This window comes from Marmota marmota, unplaced genomic scaffold (genome assembly GCF_001458135.2).
Source record: "Marmota marmota marmota unplaced genomic scaffold, marMar, whole genome shotgun sequence".
Classification (NCBI taxonomy): domain Eukaryota; kingdom Metazoa; phylum Chordata; class Mammalia; order Rodentia; family Sciuridae; genus Marmota; species Marmota marmota.
This window is the reverse complement of record NW_026000261.1, coordinates 6,246,134-6,261,716: the sequence shown is the minus strand read 5'-3', so window position 1 is coordinate 6,261,716 and position 15,583 is coordinate 6,246,134. Positions and strand designations below refer to the sequence as shown.

Below are 15,583 nucleotides of genomic sequence, written 5' to 3'. Positions count from 1 at the left end.
CCTTTGCACACATCTGATACATACAAGTTTCAGTTCCAACTTAGTTAAATAATACTGGTGCACAACAGCATGGCTCCAGTTTCAGTTACCATGGTATATTAGTTTTCAGTCCATAAATTACAATGTAAATAACATATTGCATCATGTTCAGTGAATAGTCATTTTACTTCTTTCAAATTCTGTCAGTTATTAGTCACCATGCATCTGTTCAGTTCTTGTACTGACAGCAAAGAATGTAGTTGTGTTACAGCCCTGTCTCCCAGTGATAAACCAATGTGGTATTTTACAAAAATGGAAAATTGAAAGAGGAAATTGACAAGTAAAGAAAAAAAGTGCAAAAAAATATGGAAAATGGAGCTGGGAGTGTACACTAGTTGTAAATTGCATGCTTAGCATATGTGAAGCCTCACAAAATAATAAAAAGAAAAAGTAGAAAGGGGGAAGTGATAACACTGGAAGTGAGATTTCAACCTGTTGTAAATGGAGTTATAGAAAAAAAAATAGCCAACCATAGGAATGTAGACCCTGCCACTATTTGAGAGATGATAGGAAGCCAAGAATGTAGTTTATGTTGTACAAAATAAATGAGAAAAGTGGCATTGATTAAAATAATGAAGATATTACAGAGAAGTGATGCCATCAGAAAAATTCACAGTAAAGGAACTCTTGGAGACATTTCACAAGATTCAAAGTGCAAAGGTTAAAATATCAGAAGCTGGCTGGGGATGTGGCTTAGTGGTTAAGCACCCCTGAGTTCAATCCCTGGTACCCCAAAAAATATTGGAAGCTGATCCAAACTTAGAAAGTAATGGTACAATTTCTGTGCCAAGGCATAGAAAATATGTGTCCTACATATTGTAAGCTATACAGTGAAAAGAATGGAGCCACTGTTCAAACTACTCTTGGTGAATTTTTGTTTCCTAGATAAATACTAGGGTTTTAAAATTTAGTATTCCTTTTCATAAACAATTTCAAGCCTGCCTGTGGTATAATAGTTAAATTGTATTCTGCAATTTAATCTCTAATTCCATTAAATAGAATTTTGACTCTTCTTTGGATGAGCTTAAGGTTTTGTAAATTATGTGCAGTGTATCTAACTCTTCACATCTTATATCTTCCTTTTGCATGACATTTTTTGCAAATCCATTTCTCCCAAGTGATTTTTTATGCTGAAACATGTCAGATTGACAGTTTTGGCTAAGTACCCTCAGTGGCTCTAATTAAAACTTAGATAACTCTTTTTTTAAATTTTTTTTTGCTACAAAAACCTCAATCTCTAAAAATTAGGTCATAATTATTTGCTTTCCAAAAGTCTACATTTCTTTTTTTTAATATTTATTTTTTAGTTTTAGGTGGACACAGTATCTTTATTTTACATTTATGTGGTGCTGAGGATCGTGCCTGGTAGGCAAGCACTCTACCACTGACACAATCCTAGCCCTGTCCAAAAGTCTACATTTCTTTAGAATAAGGATATCCCATCTCTGAGACTGAGTAGTATCTACTATTCAGGCTAGACCTTTAATTTATATAATTTTTACAATAATCCTGTTATAGGAATATTTTATTTGTTCTTTTTAGATATACATGACAGTAGAGTGTATTTTGAAATATTATACATACATTGAGTAAAATTTAGGAAGAGAGGCTTAAAAATAATAAAATGCTTTCTGCCTTTACTGAAAAGAAGTGTATAATTCTGAGTTGGTGCTGTTTTAGAATTAATTTTAAAAACTTTAATTCTCAATGTTTCTAACATTTTAAAGTAGACTAAATAAATGTAACTTACTGTCTTTTTCATTTCCATATACATATATAACTAACATTAATAGAGAATGCTTTAATGTCTTGAACTTTTTTTTGGCACCAGAGATTGAACCCAGGGCTATTTAACCACTGAGCTACATCCCCATCCCTTTTTATGTTTTATTTCAGGACAAAATCTCACTAAGTTGCTTAGGCCCTTGCTAAGTTGCTGAGGCTGGCTTTGAACTCCAGTCCTCCTGCCTTAGCCTTCTGAGCTACTAAGATTACAGGTGTGGGCCACAGTGCCCAGCTGTATCCTTATTTTAATATGGCACAATGGTTCTTACCTCCATTACTCACTTCATCTTAAAATTTAGCCATATTACAGATGCAGTGCAGTTTCTAGTATAATCATGGATTTTTTGTTGAAATTGACAAGCAGTGGCTGGGGTTGTAGCTCAAGGGTAAAGTGCTTGCCTGACATGTGTGAGGCTCTGGTTTCGATCCTCAGAACCACATAAAAATAAATTAATAAAATGAAGATATTTAAATTTTTTTTTAAAAAATTGACAAGCACATCCTAAAATATATATAGATATTCGGGGGACCCAGAATAGTCAAAAAGTCATGAAAAGAACACATTTGAAGGACTCACCCTTTTGGATTCCAAAACTTACTACTAAGTTGTAGTAATCATAAAGGTGATACTGGCATAGGATTGACATAGACACTTGATCTTCCTCAAAAGGCCTAAAATTGATTGTCATAGGATAGACATAGAGATGATTAAGATGGATTAGAGCCCAGAAATAAATTCAGACATTTTTGGTCAACTGATTTTCAATAAAGGCGTTGGGACATTAAAAGGAAAAAAAAAAAACATTTTCAACAAATGATGCTAGGACAAGAGTACATCTGTAAGCAAAAGGATTAATTTAGATCCTCTACCTCATGTCATATACAAAGATTAAATCATGGACTGGGATTGTAGCTCAGTGGAAGTACACTTGCCTAGCATGTGTGATGCACTGGGTTCAATTCTCAGCACCACATAAAAATAAATAAAAATAAAATAAAGGTCCATCACCAACTAAAAAATATTTTAAATCAAGATTAAATTGCAGTGGATCATACCTAAATATAAGAGCTAAAATATGGAGATCTTAGAAAAAATACCACTAAATCCCTATGATGTTAGGCTAAGTAATGGTTTCTTAGATATGACACCAATAATCCAAAGAAAAAATAAATTGGACTATATTAAAATTTAAGATATTTTGCAAATAATAGGTAAAATATTTTTATCTAGAATATATAAACAACTCTTACAATTCAATAGGAAAACAAATAACTAATTTTTAAAAACATGAATTGGACCTAGCAGACATGTAAAGAACATTCTATTCAGCATAACAGAATATACATTTTTACAAGTTCACAGTATAGAATAGACCATATGTGAGGCCAAAAATCTTAATAAATATAAGAAGATTAAAATTACACAGTTTGTCTTTTCTAATCACAGTGAAGTAAAACTAGAAATTAACATAGAACAAAAACTAAGAAAATCCACAAATATGTGTACATTAAATAACATACTATTAAATAACCAATGGAAAAAAGAAGAAACCATACGGGAAATTAGAATATATCTTGAGACAAATGAAGATGAAACCACAATATTCCTAAACTTACAGGATGCAGAGAAGGCAATACTAATGGACATATTGATAGCTGTAAATGTTTATGTTAGAGAAGAAAGACCTCAAATCAAAAACCTAGCTTTGAAGCTTAACGTATTACAAAAAGAACAAACTAAACCCAGAGTTCACAGAAGAAAGAAAAGAAAAATTAGAGCATAGGCAAATAAAATAACAGTGGAGAAAATCAACAAAATCAGGGAGTTGGCTCTTCAAACACATCAACAGAATTTAAAAGCCCTTAGCTAGATTGACTAAGAAAAAAGAGAAGACTCAACTAGCTAAAATCACCAAATAGGGTACATTACTACTGATTTTACAAAAATAAAAAAATATATGTAGGAGAGTACTAAGAACCAATGGTTGTACAAGCCCAAAATTTTATAAACAAGATGGAAATTTTTTCATAATTGTATGGAAAAATTCCTAGAAACACAGCCTACTAAGACTGAATCCTAAAAATAGATTATCTGAATAGACCTATAGCTAGTAAGGAGTTTGACTCAATAATCCAAAACCTTCCAACAAAGAAAAGCCCAGGATGCGATGGCTGCACTGCTGAATTGTACCAAACATTTGAAGAGGAATTAACATCATTCATTTTTAGACTCTTCCAAAAAATTAAAGAGGTGGAAAAATTTCCAAATTTGATGTGTGATGCCAAGATTACCCCAATACCAAAGCCACAGACACGAAAAGAAAACAACAGACTATATCCCTTCCAAATATTGATACAAAAATTCCTAAATAAAATTCTAGCATAATAAATTCAAAAGCATATCATTCAGTCATCTCAAAGCATTAAAAACATTTGACAAGGTCTAAGGCTGTGACCCAGTGGTAGAGCACTTGCCTCGCATGTGTGAGGCCCTGGGTTTGTTCCTCAGTACCACATAAAAAGATTTTTAAAACATGGTATTGTGTCCATATACAACTAAAAAAGGTTTTTAAAAAGCATTTGACAAAATTGGATACCATGTCATGATAAATACACTCAACAGACTAGGAATATAAGGAAACTATACCATAATAGACACCATATATGAAAAACTCACAGTTAGTTTCACCACTTTTTTTTCAGGATATTACTGGAAATCTTAGCCAGAGTAATTGATAAGAAATAAAAGACATCCAAATTAGAAATTATTTTTATTCAGAGATGATTCACATGGTTATTTTTTTCCAGTACTGCGATTGAACAGCAGGGCCTTTCTCATGCTAGGCAAGCAGACATAATCCTATATGTACAAAATATCTACAGCGAGTTCACACATGAAAAAACTCTGTTAGAACTAATAAATATTTTTAGCTTAGTGGCAGAACACAAAATCAATACACAAAAAAACTGTTGTGTTTCTATCTACTAACAACCAACAACCAGGGAATGGTATTAAGAACACAATCATATTTGCAATAGCATCAAAAATAAAAAGTAATATTTAGGAATGAGTGTAAATAAGGAGGTAAAAGACTTGTACACAGAAAACTAGAAAATACTGCTAAAAGAAAATAAAACAAATAAATGGAAAGGCATCCCATGTTCCATAATTGGAAGATTGGTGCCCATACTACCCAAAGTGATCTACAGATTCAACAAAATCCCTTTCAAAGTCCCATGAGCATATTTTACAGAGATAGAAAATTCATCCTAAAATTTATATGTACTTTCAAGTGACTCTTTAAGTTGCCAAATCAATTTTGAAAAAAAAAAGTCAAAGGACTCATTGAATTCAAAACACGTTACAAATCTACAGTAATCAGGTCAGGGTGGTACTAACCTAAAGACAGTTAAATAGACCAACAGAGAATGAATCCCACTATTATGTACATCCACAAGAATGGGGTCCTAGTTAGAATAACATATACCCCATGCTTGTATAATTATATAAGAATTAATTCTATTGTCATTTATAAATAAAAAGAACCAATAAAAATTTTAAAAAGTTCAGAGATAAACCTTGTATATGATCAAATGATCTTTGACAAGGCACACAATCTGAAAAAGACAGTCTCTTCAACAAATGGTGCTGGGAAAACTAGATGTCCACATGGGAAAGAATGGAGTTGAACCCTTTCCTTAAACCATATGCAAAACATAAAATTGATCAAAGACATAAGTCCTAAAACTATAAAACCCCTTAGAGAAAATATGGAACAAAAGCTTCGTGATATTGTATTTGGCAATGATTTCTTGGTTACAACACCAAAAGCTTAGGCAACAAAAAGAAAAATAGATAAAGTGGATTACACCCAATTTAGAATTTTCTGTGCATCCAAGAAAAGTATCAACAAAGGGAAAAGGCAACTCACAGAAAGAGAAAGTAATGTACAAATCATATATCTGATAAGGGTGTAATTTTCAGAATACATAAATAATTCCTACCAATCAACAATAAAATTACCCGAACAGCCCAATTCAAAAATGAACAAAGGATTTGAATAGACCTTCTTCCACAAAAGATATAGTTCTGGAGAATAAGTACATGAAAAGATGGTCAGTATCACTAATCAATAGGGAAATGCAAATCAATATTACAGCGAGATAATACTTCATACTTATTAAGAAGATTGTTATAAAAATACTAAATAACAGGTGCTGGCAACTGTATGGAGTATATGGAACCTTTGTGCATGGCTGGTGGGAATGTAAAATGGTTTAGCCACTGTGGAAAACAGCATGGCAGTTTCTCAAAAATATAAACAGATTTTGCATATGATCCAGCAATTCTACTTCTAGATAAATATCCCAAAGAATAGAAAGCAGGAACTCAGATATTTTTATAGCTATTTTTTTATAGCTATGTTTATACCAGCATTATTCAGAATAGCCAAAAGGTGGAAGTAATCCAAATGTCCATTATTGGAAGAATGGATGGACAAAATGTCATATGCATGTACAATGGAATATTATTCAATATTAATATGGAATGAGGGTTTGATATGTGCAACAATATGGATGAACTTTGAAGACATTAAGCCAAGTGGATGGAATAAACCTATCACAAAAAGACAAATTTGGGGGCTACGGATATAGCTCAGTAGTAGAGTACTTGCATAGCATGCACAAATCCACAGTACCACCTTAAAAAAAGCAAACAAAAGACAAATATTTTATGATTCCACTTATATGAGGTTTCTAGAGTAGTTAAATTTATAGAAAGTGGCATGGTGGTTTCCAGCACTTTGGAAATATTGGTCAAAGGGTACAAACCTTCAATTATAAGATGAATAATTTCAATGTATATGTGTAGTCTATCATCATCTTATAAAGTAGATATATCATCTACTTATAAAAATACTGTTTTTTATTTGTCTTAAAATTACTGTCTTCATTTAAAGACAAAGTTCTAGAATCTTCAGAGTTTTTAATATTTATTTTTCAGTTGTAGTTGGACACAACACCTTTATTTCACTTATTTATTTTTATGTGGTGCTAAGGATCGAACCCAGGGTCTCACACTTGCAAGGCGAGCACCATACTGCTGAGCCACAACCCCAGCGCCCACCCCGAGAGTTTTTTTTTTTTTTAAGTTGTAGATGGATACAATATCTTTATTTTTATTTATTTATTTATTTATTTACGTGGTGCTGAGGATTGAACCCAGTGCCTCACACTTGCTAGGCAAGCACTGTACCACTGAGCCAGAACCCCACCCATAGAATCTTGAGTTTTGATGAACAGATGGGTGTTTTCCTTTCATTTAATTTTGAATACATTTTAAATAATGTTATATGCTGTGGTTACTAGAATGGCAAATACTATGCTAATATGGAGTAACATGATTTTATGAGTCATATTTTTCTCTAATGTTTCTTTAGCATTTGAGCAACTTTTGGCTTCACTGAGTTGATGTTTGCAAAAATTTGCTATTACTCTCCTTGGGTAGTTAAAAAATACCATTGAACCCATGATCTGATAAATTTAGTTCATATTATTTTTCTCTAAGTTCATTACATCACAGATACACATATTATATCTCATTTGGTACCTTTTGTCCTGCTCAGACAGCCTTGAACCATTATTTATTAGTTTATTCCTGTTAGTTTATCATTTTACCAGCTGGGAGAGCTACATACATTACAGACTTGAAAATCTTATTGTATACTCTCTCCTGTATATTGATTTATTAAATTGGTGGTTGCTCAATGGGTATAAAGCTTCAGTTATGCAAGGTGAATAAGTTCTAGAGATCTGTGGTATAATACACTGCCTATAGCTTATAGTATTATTCATCTTAAAATATATTAAATGGATTAATTTCATGTTAAATGCTCTTAACCACAAAACACATACATACACAAAAGAACACAAAGAAATTTTTGAAAGTGATAGACGAGTATCTTCATCCACTAGTTTCCCCCCATCATTTTATTTTATTTCTTTGGTTGACACATAAGACTTACATATATTTATGATGCATACTGTGATGTTTTGATTCCTGTATACATAGGGTAGCAATCAATCTGGGTAATTAGCCTATCTTTCACCTTAAACTTTTATAAGTTCATTATGGTGAGTATATTAAAATTCCTCCCTTCTAAATGTTCTGAGATATATAATACATTACTATCAATTATATTCACCTTGCTGTGTTGTAGAGCACCATAACTTACCAAACCTGTTGATCATCCTCTTCCCCTTCTCACCTCTTGACCACCCTCTCCCTGTCTCTTGTCTTCCCTATTATCTATCCTTCTGGTAACCACTGTCTGCTCTCAACTTCTATGAGATCCCCTTTTCTGGTTCCACATGTGAATGAGATCATATGATATTTGTCCATACTTGACTTATTTCACTTAATGTTTTCCAGGTTAATTCCTCCTTTTTATGGTGGACTAGTATTCCATCATGTATATATGCCAAATTTTCTTTATCTATTCATCTGTTGATGGACATTTAGGTTGATTCCTTATCCTGGCTATTTTGAATAGTGCTACAAAAGCATGGGAGTAGTGTATTTTTGGCATGTTGATTTCATTTCCTTGTGTTTATACACATGAATAGGTTTTTTTAATTGTCTGGTGGTTAGTTCTATTTCAGTTTCACTTGTTGTTGATATCCTCTGTCTAAATTATAACCTTGAGTGACTCAGACCTTGCCATTTATGGATTTGTTTGTGGTACCCTTAATTTCCAATACAGATAGAGCTATAAAAATAATAATAATTTTATGGAGAATACAACTTCCAACTGATGGACTGTTGCCATAGAGCAGGATATCATTTTTACCCTTTCTCACCAATTATTTTCCATTCATTTAATGGGTTTTTTCTTAGTGGCAGTGCTTCTTCAATTTTACAATGTCAGGCAAAAACAAAAAAGGTTGATTTTTCTCACCATCTTTGATGTTGTCTATGAAGTGGTACAAACTGATAATTTTTCTGCAAACTGATAATTTTATTCTGTCTCTTAGATTATAATATGGAATGGAAGAGAAGGTGTTGTTAGTAAGACATAGTAGAAATTGACTATATGAACCAATGCTCATAGATTTCATTGTTACTAGGAACTTAATTGTGAAAGTGTTTGAATTTTAACAACAAAGATATCAAACTGAGCCCTTGTTCACCTGAGCTGTATGTGATACAACACAGTGACCTTGAAAGCAATTCTAGTTAGGAGCATTTTTTTTAAAAAACAAGTATGCTAGTCTTCCAGTATTACTGTATTTTCGGTTGTTCCAGAGTGGTAGATTTGGCTCATTACTATGGTATATTCCATTTCAGAGTTTTATCAAAGCTTGACATTAGAACAAATGCAGATATTTGCAACAGTTAAGCTCTTGAAGTACAAATAGACCTGAATCTTCTTTCTCAGAGTGATTTAAGGATTCCTGACCAGTGTGTTGAGTTTCTGAGTTCTCTTCCTTTTTTCCTCTGGCTTAACTTCCTTGAAACTCATTGTTTTCTCTGTAATCATATGAATAATAAAAGGTTATATAAAGCTTAACCTAGTAAATTTTAGTCCTCTTCAAAACTCTTAATAAAATATTTACTCTCTTTTTAAAATATATTTGGTTTGAAGGACTAGGGCTATAAGGTGATGAGAGGAACTAGGACTATAAGGACTAGGGGACAGTGCTAGCTGATCTTAGAGATTAAATTTCTGTGTAGAATTTAACATATTTTAGTACAGTAAGTAATTCGGAGTTTGTAAACTGCTTTTCAGGCTTACCAATAGCAGAATATTAGAATTTTTTCTCATTTTATTTTGATATATAAATTAAACTCTTTCATGTGTAACAGGACTTATAATAATTAATTCAAAGCTTTTTCTTTGTAAACATATAAGATGGAACCATTTGAAGCCAAAACTTCATTGTGTGCCTAAAAATGAGCTAATTACTTGATTTATAAGGGGTTAAAAGAAACAAAAATATATACACAGCCCAAAATTCTTAGCTGTTTTTTTAAATAACAGGATGTAAGGTGAAAAGGCATAAATTTAAAAAGTTATTATCACCATGCCTAAACACACAAGTCACAACTAGAAGATATTGTTCACCCAGACAATTGTAAATACTAAGTGAAGAAGGAAATATTCAGTAGGTGATGGCAAACACTGACATTTTGTTGAGGAGGTCATGATTCTTATGAGCAGAGCACTGAGCCCTGTGGTAGAGATTTAGAGTTATGGTGCATGTTTTCATTATTACTGAGAAAAACTTAATTGTGAAAGTGGTTATGAATTGTTATAAGATTCTGTTAGAAGAAAATATAATGCAAATATTCTATGAAAAAAAATTGTAGCAGCTTGTATTGGTGCATGCCTGTAATACCAGTAACTCAGGAGGATGAGGCTGGAGGATCACAAGTTCAAGGCCAGCCTGGGCAACTTAATAAGACCTTAAGCAACTTAGTGAAACCCTGCCTTAAAATAAAAAATAAAAAGGGCCCCTATGTTCAATCCCCAGTACTGAGATAAAGAGAGAGAGACAGAGAAAGAGAGAAAGAGGAGAAGAAGGAGAAGGGGGAAGAGGGGGAGGGAGAGGAGGAAGAGAAGAAGAGAGAATGGTAATATATGAATGGTCTATAATCACAGAGATACTTTTTTTTAGTTTAATCGTTATTATTTCAAGTGTATGTTTTAAAGTTTTTTTAGTTGTTGATGGACTTTATTTTATTCATTTATTTATATGTGGTGCTGAGAATTAAACCCAGTGCCTCATACATGTGAGGCAAGCACTCTACCACTGAGCCACAACCCTAGCCCTTCAAGTGTATTTTTAAAATCATAAACTGGGTTTTGTAATCCAAAGCTGAACCATTTATTCTTCATCACTTTGAACCAACTCTAAGCTCTTAGATTACATCTCTTTGTCCAGAATGGCTTTAAGGAAGAAGTAGGATTTTTGAATGTCCACTGAAGAATTGATAGACCTATTCTTGTTAAGATAAAATTTGCCTTTTACAGTAGAACCTACTGTAGCTATTGTTTGACATGCTTTCTATAAGCAATGAATTGCATTGTAGCACAATAGGGATGAGTATTACAGGTTCTGAAATCAGACTGGATTCAAATTCAATTCCACCACTTACTAGTTGCATCACTATAACAATGGGATAATAACAATATCTTTCTAAGGATTAGTAAGAATAAAGCAGCTAACTACCACTGGAATAGCATGCGCTCTGGCATCAAGTAGACTTCGGTTCAAATCCTAATTCTGCTACTTGTTAAAGAGCTTAGGCACATTATACTCTAAAATTTAGTTTTCTCATTTATAAATAAAAGATGGCAAAACCTAATTCATAGGGCTTTTGTAATGATTAAATGAAGCAATTTATGTAAAACACTTAACACAGTATTCAATGTATAGTAAAAGCTCTATAAATAACATTATGTTGTTACACAATCAAAGTCATGCAAGACTTCATTTTGATCTTTTTATTTGTGTTTTTAGGGTGAACCTGGTCTGCCTGGATACCCAGGGAGCCCAGGCATTAAAGGTTCTATGGGAGAGACTGGTTTACCTGGATTACCGGGGACCCCTGGAGCAAAAGGACAACCAGGCCTCCCTGGATTCCCAGGTAAGTATTCCTTTTCTCTTTTTTTTTTCTTTTTGTTTTTATTTATTGGTTCTTTTTAGTTACACATGACAGAAGAATCCATCTTGCTATAATTATACAAGCATGGAATATATCTTATTCTGTTTAGAGTCCTATTGTTATAGAAATATTCCTTTTCTTAAATGCCTCCTTCTTTCCTTCCTTATCTACTCTAACAAGTATCCTGTAGCAACTTCCTATTTGGCCAACTTGCATTCTATTTCCCAATCAGATACTGATTAGCAACATAGTCTCAAACTAACTCTTTACCTCACTTTGCCCAAATGTTTTTCTGTATAAAATGAGAATGAGTATTACCAACTCAGCAGGACAATATCCTGTGGGAAGAGAGACTTGTTTGGTGGAGTGTTTTTCAATCTTTGACTGCTAGCCACAAATCAATTAAGAGGCCTTACTATTTTTGTAGGTGATAATATACTCTGCCAGGCCCTAGCCTACCGCTGATTCTCTTAGAAAATTGTACGCAAGCACACAGCTGGTGGCTGTTGGTAGAACAATCATACTGTTCATTCAAATGGCTGAGACTGAGTCATTCAAGGAAAGGGACTTAGCTCTATAGTCAAGTAGTTAGCCTGAAGTAGATTATTGTACATTCTTCTGTTTAATTTTTTGTTTTTCTTTTTAATTGCATGGTGGCATGGACGAGTAGGTTTTGGATTACTATTTTGCTAAACTTTTTAATGAAATATAGCATAAATAAATATATATATATTTTTTAAAGTACACTGAAGTATACAAGAGTATAGGTGAATTTCTTCCTATGTATATGTACCATGAACCCATCATACATGTCAAAATACAAAATAGTTCCTTTATAAATTTTATCCATGCCACTTCACAGGGAATCCTCCCTCTAAGATAACCATTACTATAAATTCTGTCAACATGAGTTATTTTTGCCTGCCATTGAAATTCATGTAAATGAAATCATATGGTATATATTCTTTCACTCAGCATTGTATCTTTTAAGAGTCATTTATTTTGTTTCTTGTTTAAGTAGTTTCTTCTTTATCATTGCTATGTAATAGTCCATTGAAAGTCAGCCACAATTAACTATGCATTCTCCTGTTTATGGACTTTTGGGTGTGTCCAGTTTGGGACTGTCGTGGAAAAGAATGTTCTTAACATTCTTTTACATGTCTTTTTATAGACATAAGTACTGATTTCTTTTTTGTTTCATTTTTTAAAATTTTTTTTAGCTGTTCATGGACTTTTATTTCATTTGTTTATATGGGGTGCTGAGAATTGAACCCAGGGCCTCACACATGTTAGGCAAACACTCTACCACTGAGCCACAACCCCAGCCCAGGCATGATTTCTTTTCTACAAAATCTTAGTAGTACAATTACTGAAATAAAAAAAAATAATAATTACAAAAATCATAGGGTAGGTGTTACATTTAACATTGGTAGATGGTACCACAGAGTCTTTAAAAGTGATTTTATAAATTACAGTCCTATCAGCAATGTGTGATACATCTTGTTATCCATATCCTGACCATCACTGGATACTGTCATTCTTTTTAATTTTTAGCTATTCTGATGGACATGTATTTATATTTTGATTTATAATTTTCTCATAACAACAAATGCCTTTTCATATTATACTATTAGCCATTTGGATAGTATCATTATAAAGTGTCTGCTGAAGTTTTTTTTTGTTGTTCGTTTTTCTATGGGTTATTTACCTTTTTTTCTTTGTATATTTTGGATATGGGTCCTTTGTCAAATACATGTATTGTAGGTATATTCTCCCTGTTTCAGATTTACATGTCACTGTCTGAATGCTGTCATGTATTAAACAAAAGTTGTTAGTTTTTAAAAAATTAAATTGTAGCAGTCTTTTCTTTCATGATTAGTGCTTTTTGTATCCTATTCAGTAAACACTTGCCTATTTAAAGCTTTGGAAATATTCTCTAATTTTTACAGCCTTTAATGTTTAAAACTTTCACATTTAGGTTTATGATCTACACTATTTTATAATGTAAGGTAACAGTCATGGTTTGTTTTAGTTTTCCCCATACAGATATCAGTTGCTCCACACTATTTTAATAATGCAATTACTCCTTTTTCAGAAATTCAAATGACTGTATTTATGGGGATCTATTTCTACATTCTATATTCTCTTCAATTGGCATATTTTATATTCTGGTTTTAATAAAATATTGCAATACTATCTGCATTCTGTAAATTTATAGTAAGCCTTAAAACATAGTAGTTTAATTAGAGCAACTTTGTTCCAGTTTTTCAAAGCTTGTCTTAGTTAATCTACATCATTTATATGAATTTGGGAATAATTTATCAGTTTCCATTAGAAAAATACCTTTAATGATTTTTATTAAGATAGAAATAAATCTAGATAAATTTAAGGAGAATTGATATTTTAGCAATATTTAATCTCACAATTCAATGTATATGTACTATCTCCACTTATTTAGGTATTTAACTTAATTCGACAATGTGTTGCACTTTTCATTTTATAAATCTTGGTAATCATTTGTTAAATTTATGTCTGGAAATTTAATACCTTCTTATAGTGTTTGCCATGGTATTGCCTTTTCATTTTCATTTTTTATTGTAAGTAGATAGAAATAACTGATTTTGGAATATTTAACATGTATATATACAGAAATTATTGATTTCATTTATTAATACTGAGTGTGCTAATAAATTTTTTGCTATTGTAAATTAACATCACCTTAGATATTACATTTTATTACTTTTTCTTGTCTAATTACACTGGCTATAATTCCAGCACAATGTTTAATAAAAGTAGTTGTATTTTACATCTTTATCATTTTCATAAACTCAGAGGACTATGTTCACTATTTTTCTATTAAATTTAACATCCTATGTCTTATTATAAAAATTTTTCTATTCCTAATTTATTGACAGTATATATTTATCAAGAATAAGCATGAGGGGCCTGGGATATAGCTCAGTGGTAGAACAATTGCTTAGTGGGTGTAAGACCCTGGGTTTGTTCCCTAGCACCACAAAAATAAATAAGAATGAGAGTGAGTTTTGTCTATTCTTTTTTCTGAGTCTACAGAGATTATCATGTTTTTTTCTTCTGTTGATATAGCAAATTACACTACTTGACTTTTTTTTGTCAAAACAAACTAATATTGTTGGGATAAACTCCAAGATGGTTATGCTGTATATATTATTTTTAAGTTATTGTTGGACTTTGTTGGGTCTAATTTTTAGATTATGTCCTAGATTTGATCCCCAGTACCACATACATATATATANATATATATATATATATATATATATATATATATATATATATATATATTTATATTTGTGTTTTCTCTTTCTCTTAATCAGTCTTGATAGGCATTCATTACATTGTATTTATTGTTAAAAGTTAACTTTTGAATTGTGTTTTCTCTGTGGTTTGATTTTTCTTTCATTGGTTTCTGCTTATATCTTATTATTTCTTACCTTCTTTTTACAAATTTAATTTTGCTGTTATTTTTCTAGCTTCTCTGGTTGGAAACTTAGATAATAGATTTTTCAGTTTTGTCTTTAAAATAGACACGTTTGAAACTTTAAATTTTCATTTTCCATATAAGGAGCATTTAAATGAATTCCACAAATTTTGTTCCTTTGTGCTTTATCATTTAATTGAAAAAAAAGTTCTAATTTCCTTGTTAATTTTTGTTGCTATTGGTAGGTTATTTAGAATTTTGTTGCTCAAAATATAGATATTTGGGGGTTTTTAGGTATTTTTTAATTATTGATGTTTTGTTTGATTCTGTTGTAGTCAAAATATATAATTTGTATAATTTAACTATTAATACTTATGGAGACACATCATATGGCCCAGTTTATGGTTTGTCTGGGTAAATTTTCCCTGTTCACTTAAAATAACTTATGATTTGTAATTATATATATTGTTCTATAAGTGTCCATTAGGGCAAATTGACTGATAATATAGTTAAAATTTTTATACAATTTTTGTTAATTGCTCTTTGAATTACTATTCAATATGCTCTTAATCTCTTCCACTTTTCCTGAGAAATTTTTATTTCCAATTTCTTTTTAGAGTCAACCTTATTTC

General features: G+C 31.7%; 1 protein-coding gene across 1 annotated transcript in view; it reads left to right on the top strand.

Moving 5' to 3' along the window:
- Nucleotides 1-15,583, top strand: part of Col4a5 (collagen type IV alpha 5 chain) — a 231,190-nt gene that overhangs the window by 176,745 nt on the left and 38,862 nt on the right. Inside the window, exon 35 of the mRNA XM_048796868.1 lies at nucleotides 11,350-11,476. Within this exon, the coding sequence (XP_048652825.1) occupies nucleotides 11,350-11,476 (127 nt within the window). The remainder of the gene's footprint in view (nucleotides 1-11,349; nucleotides 11,477-15,583) is intronic.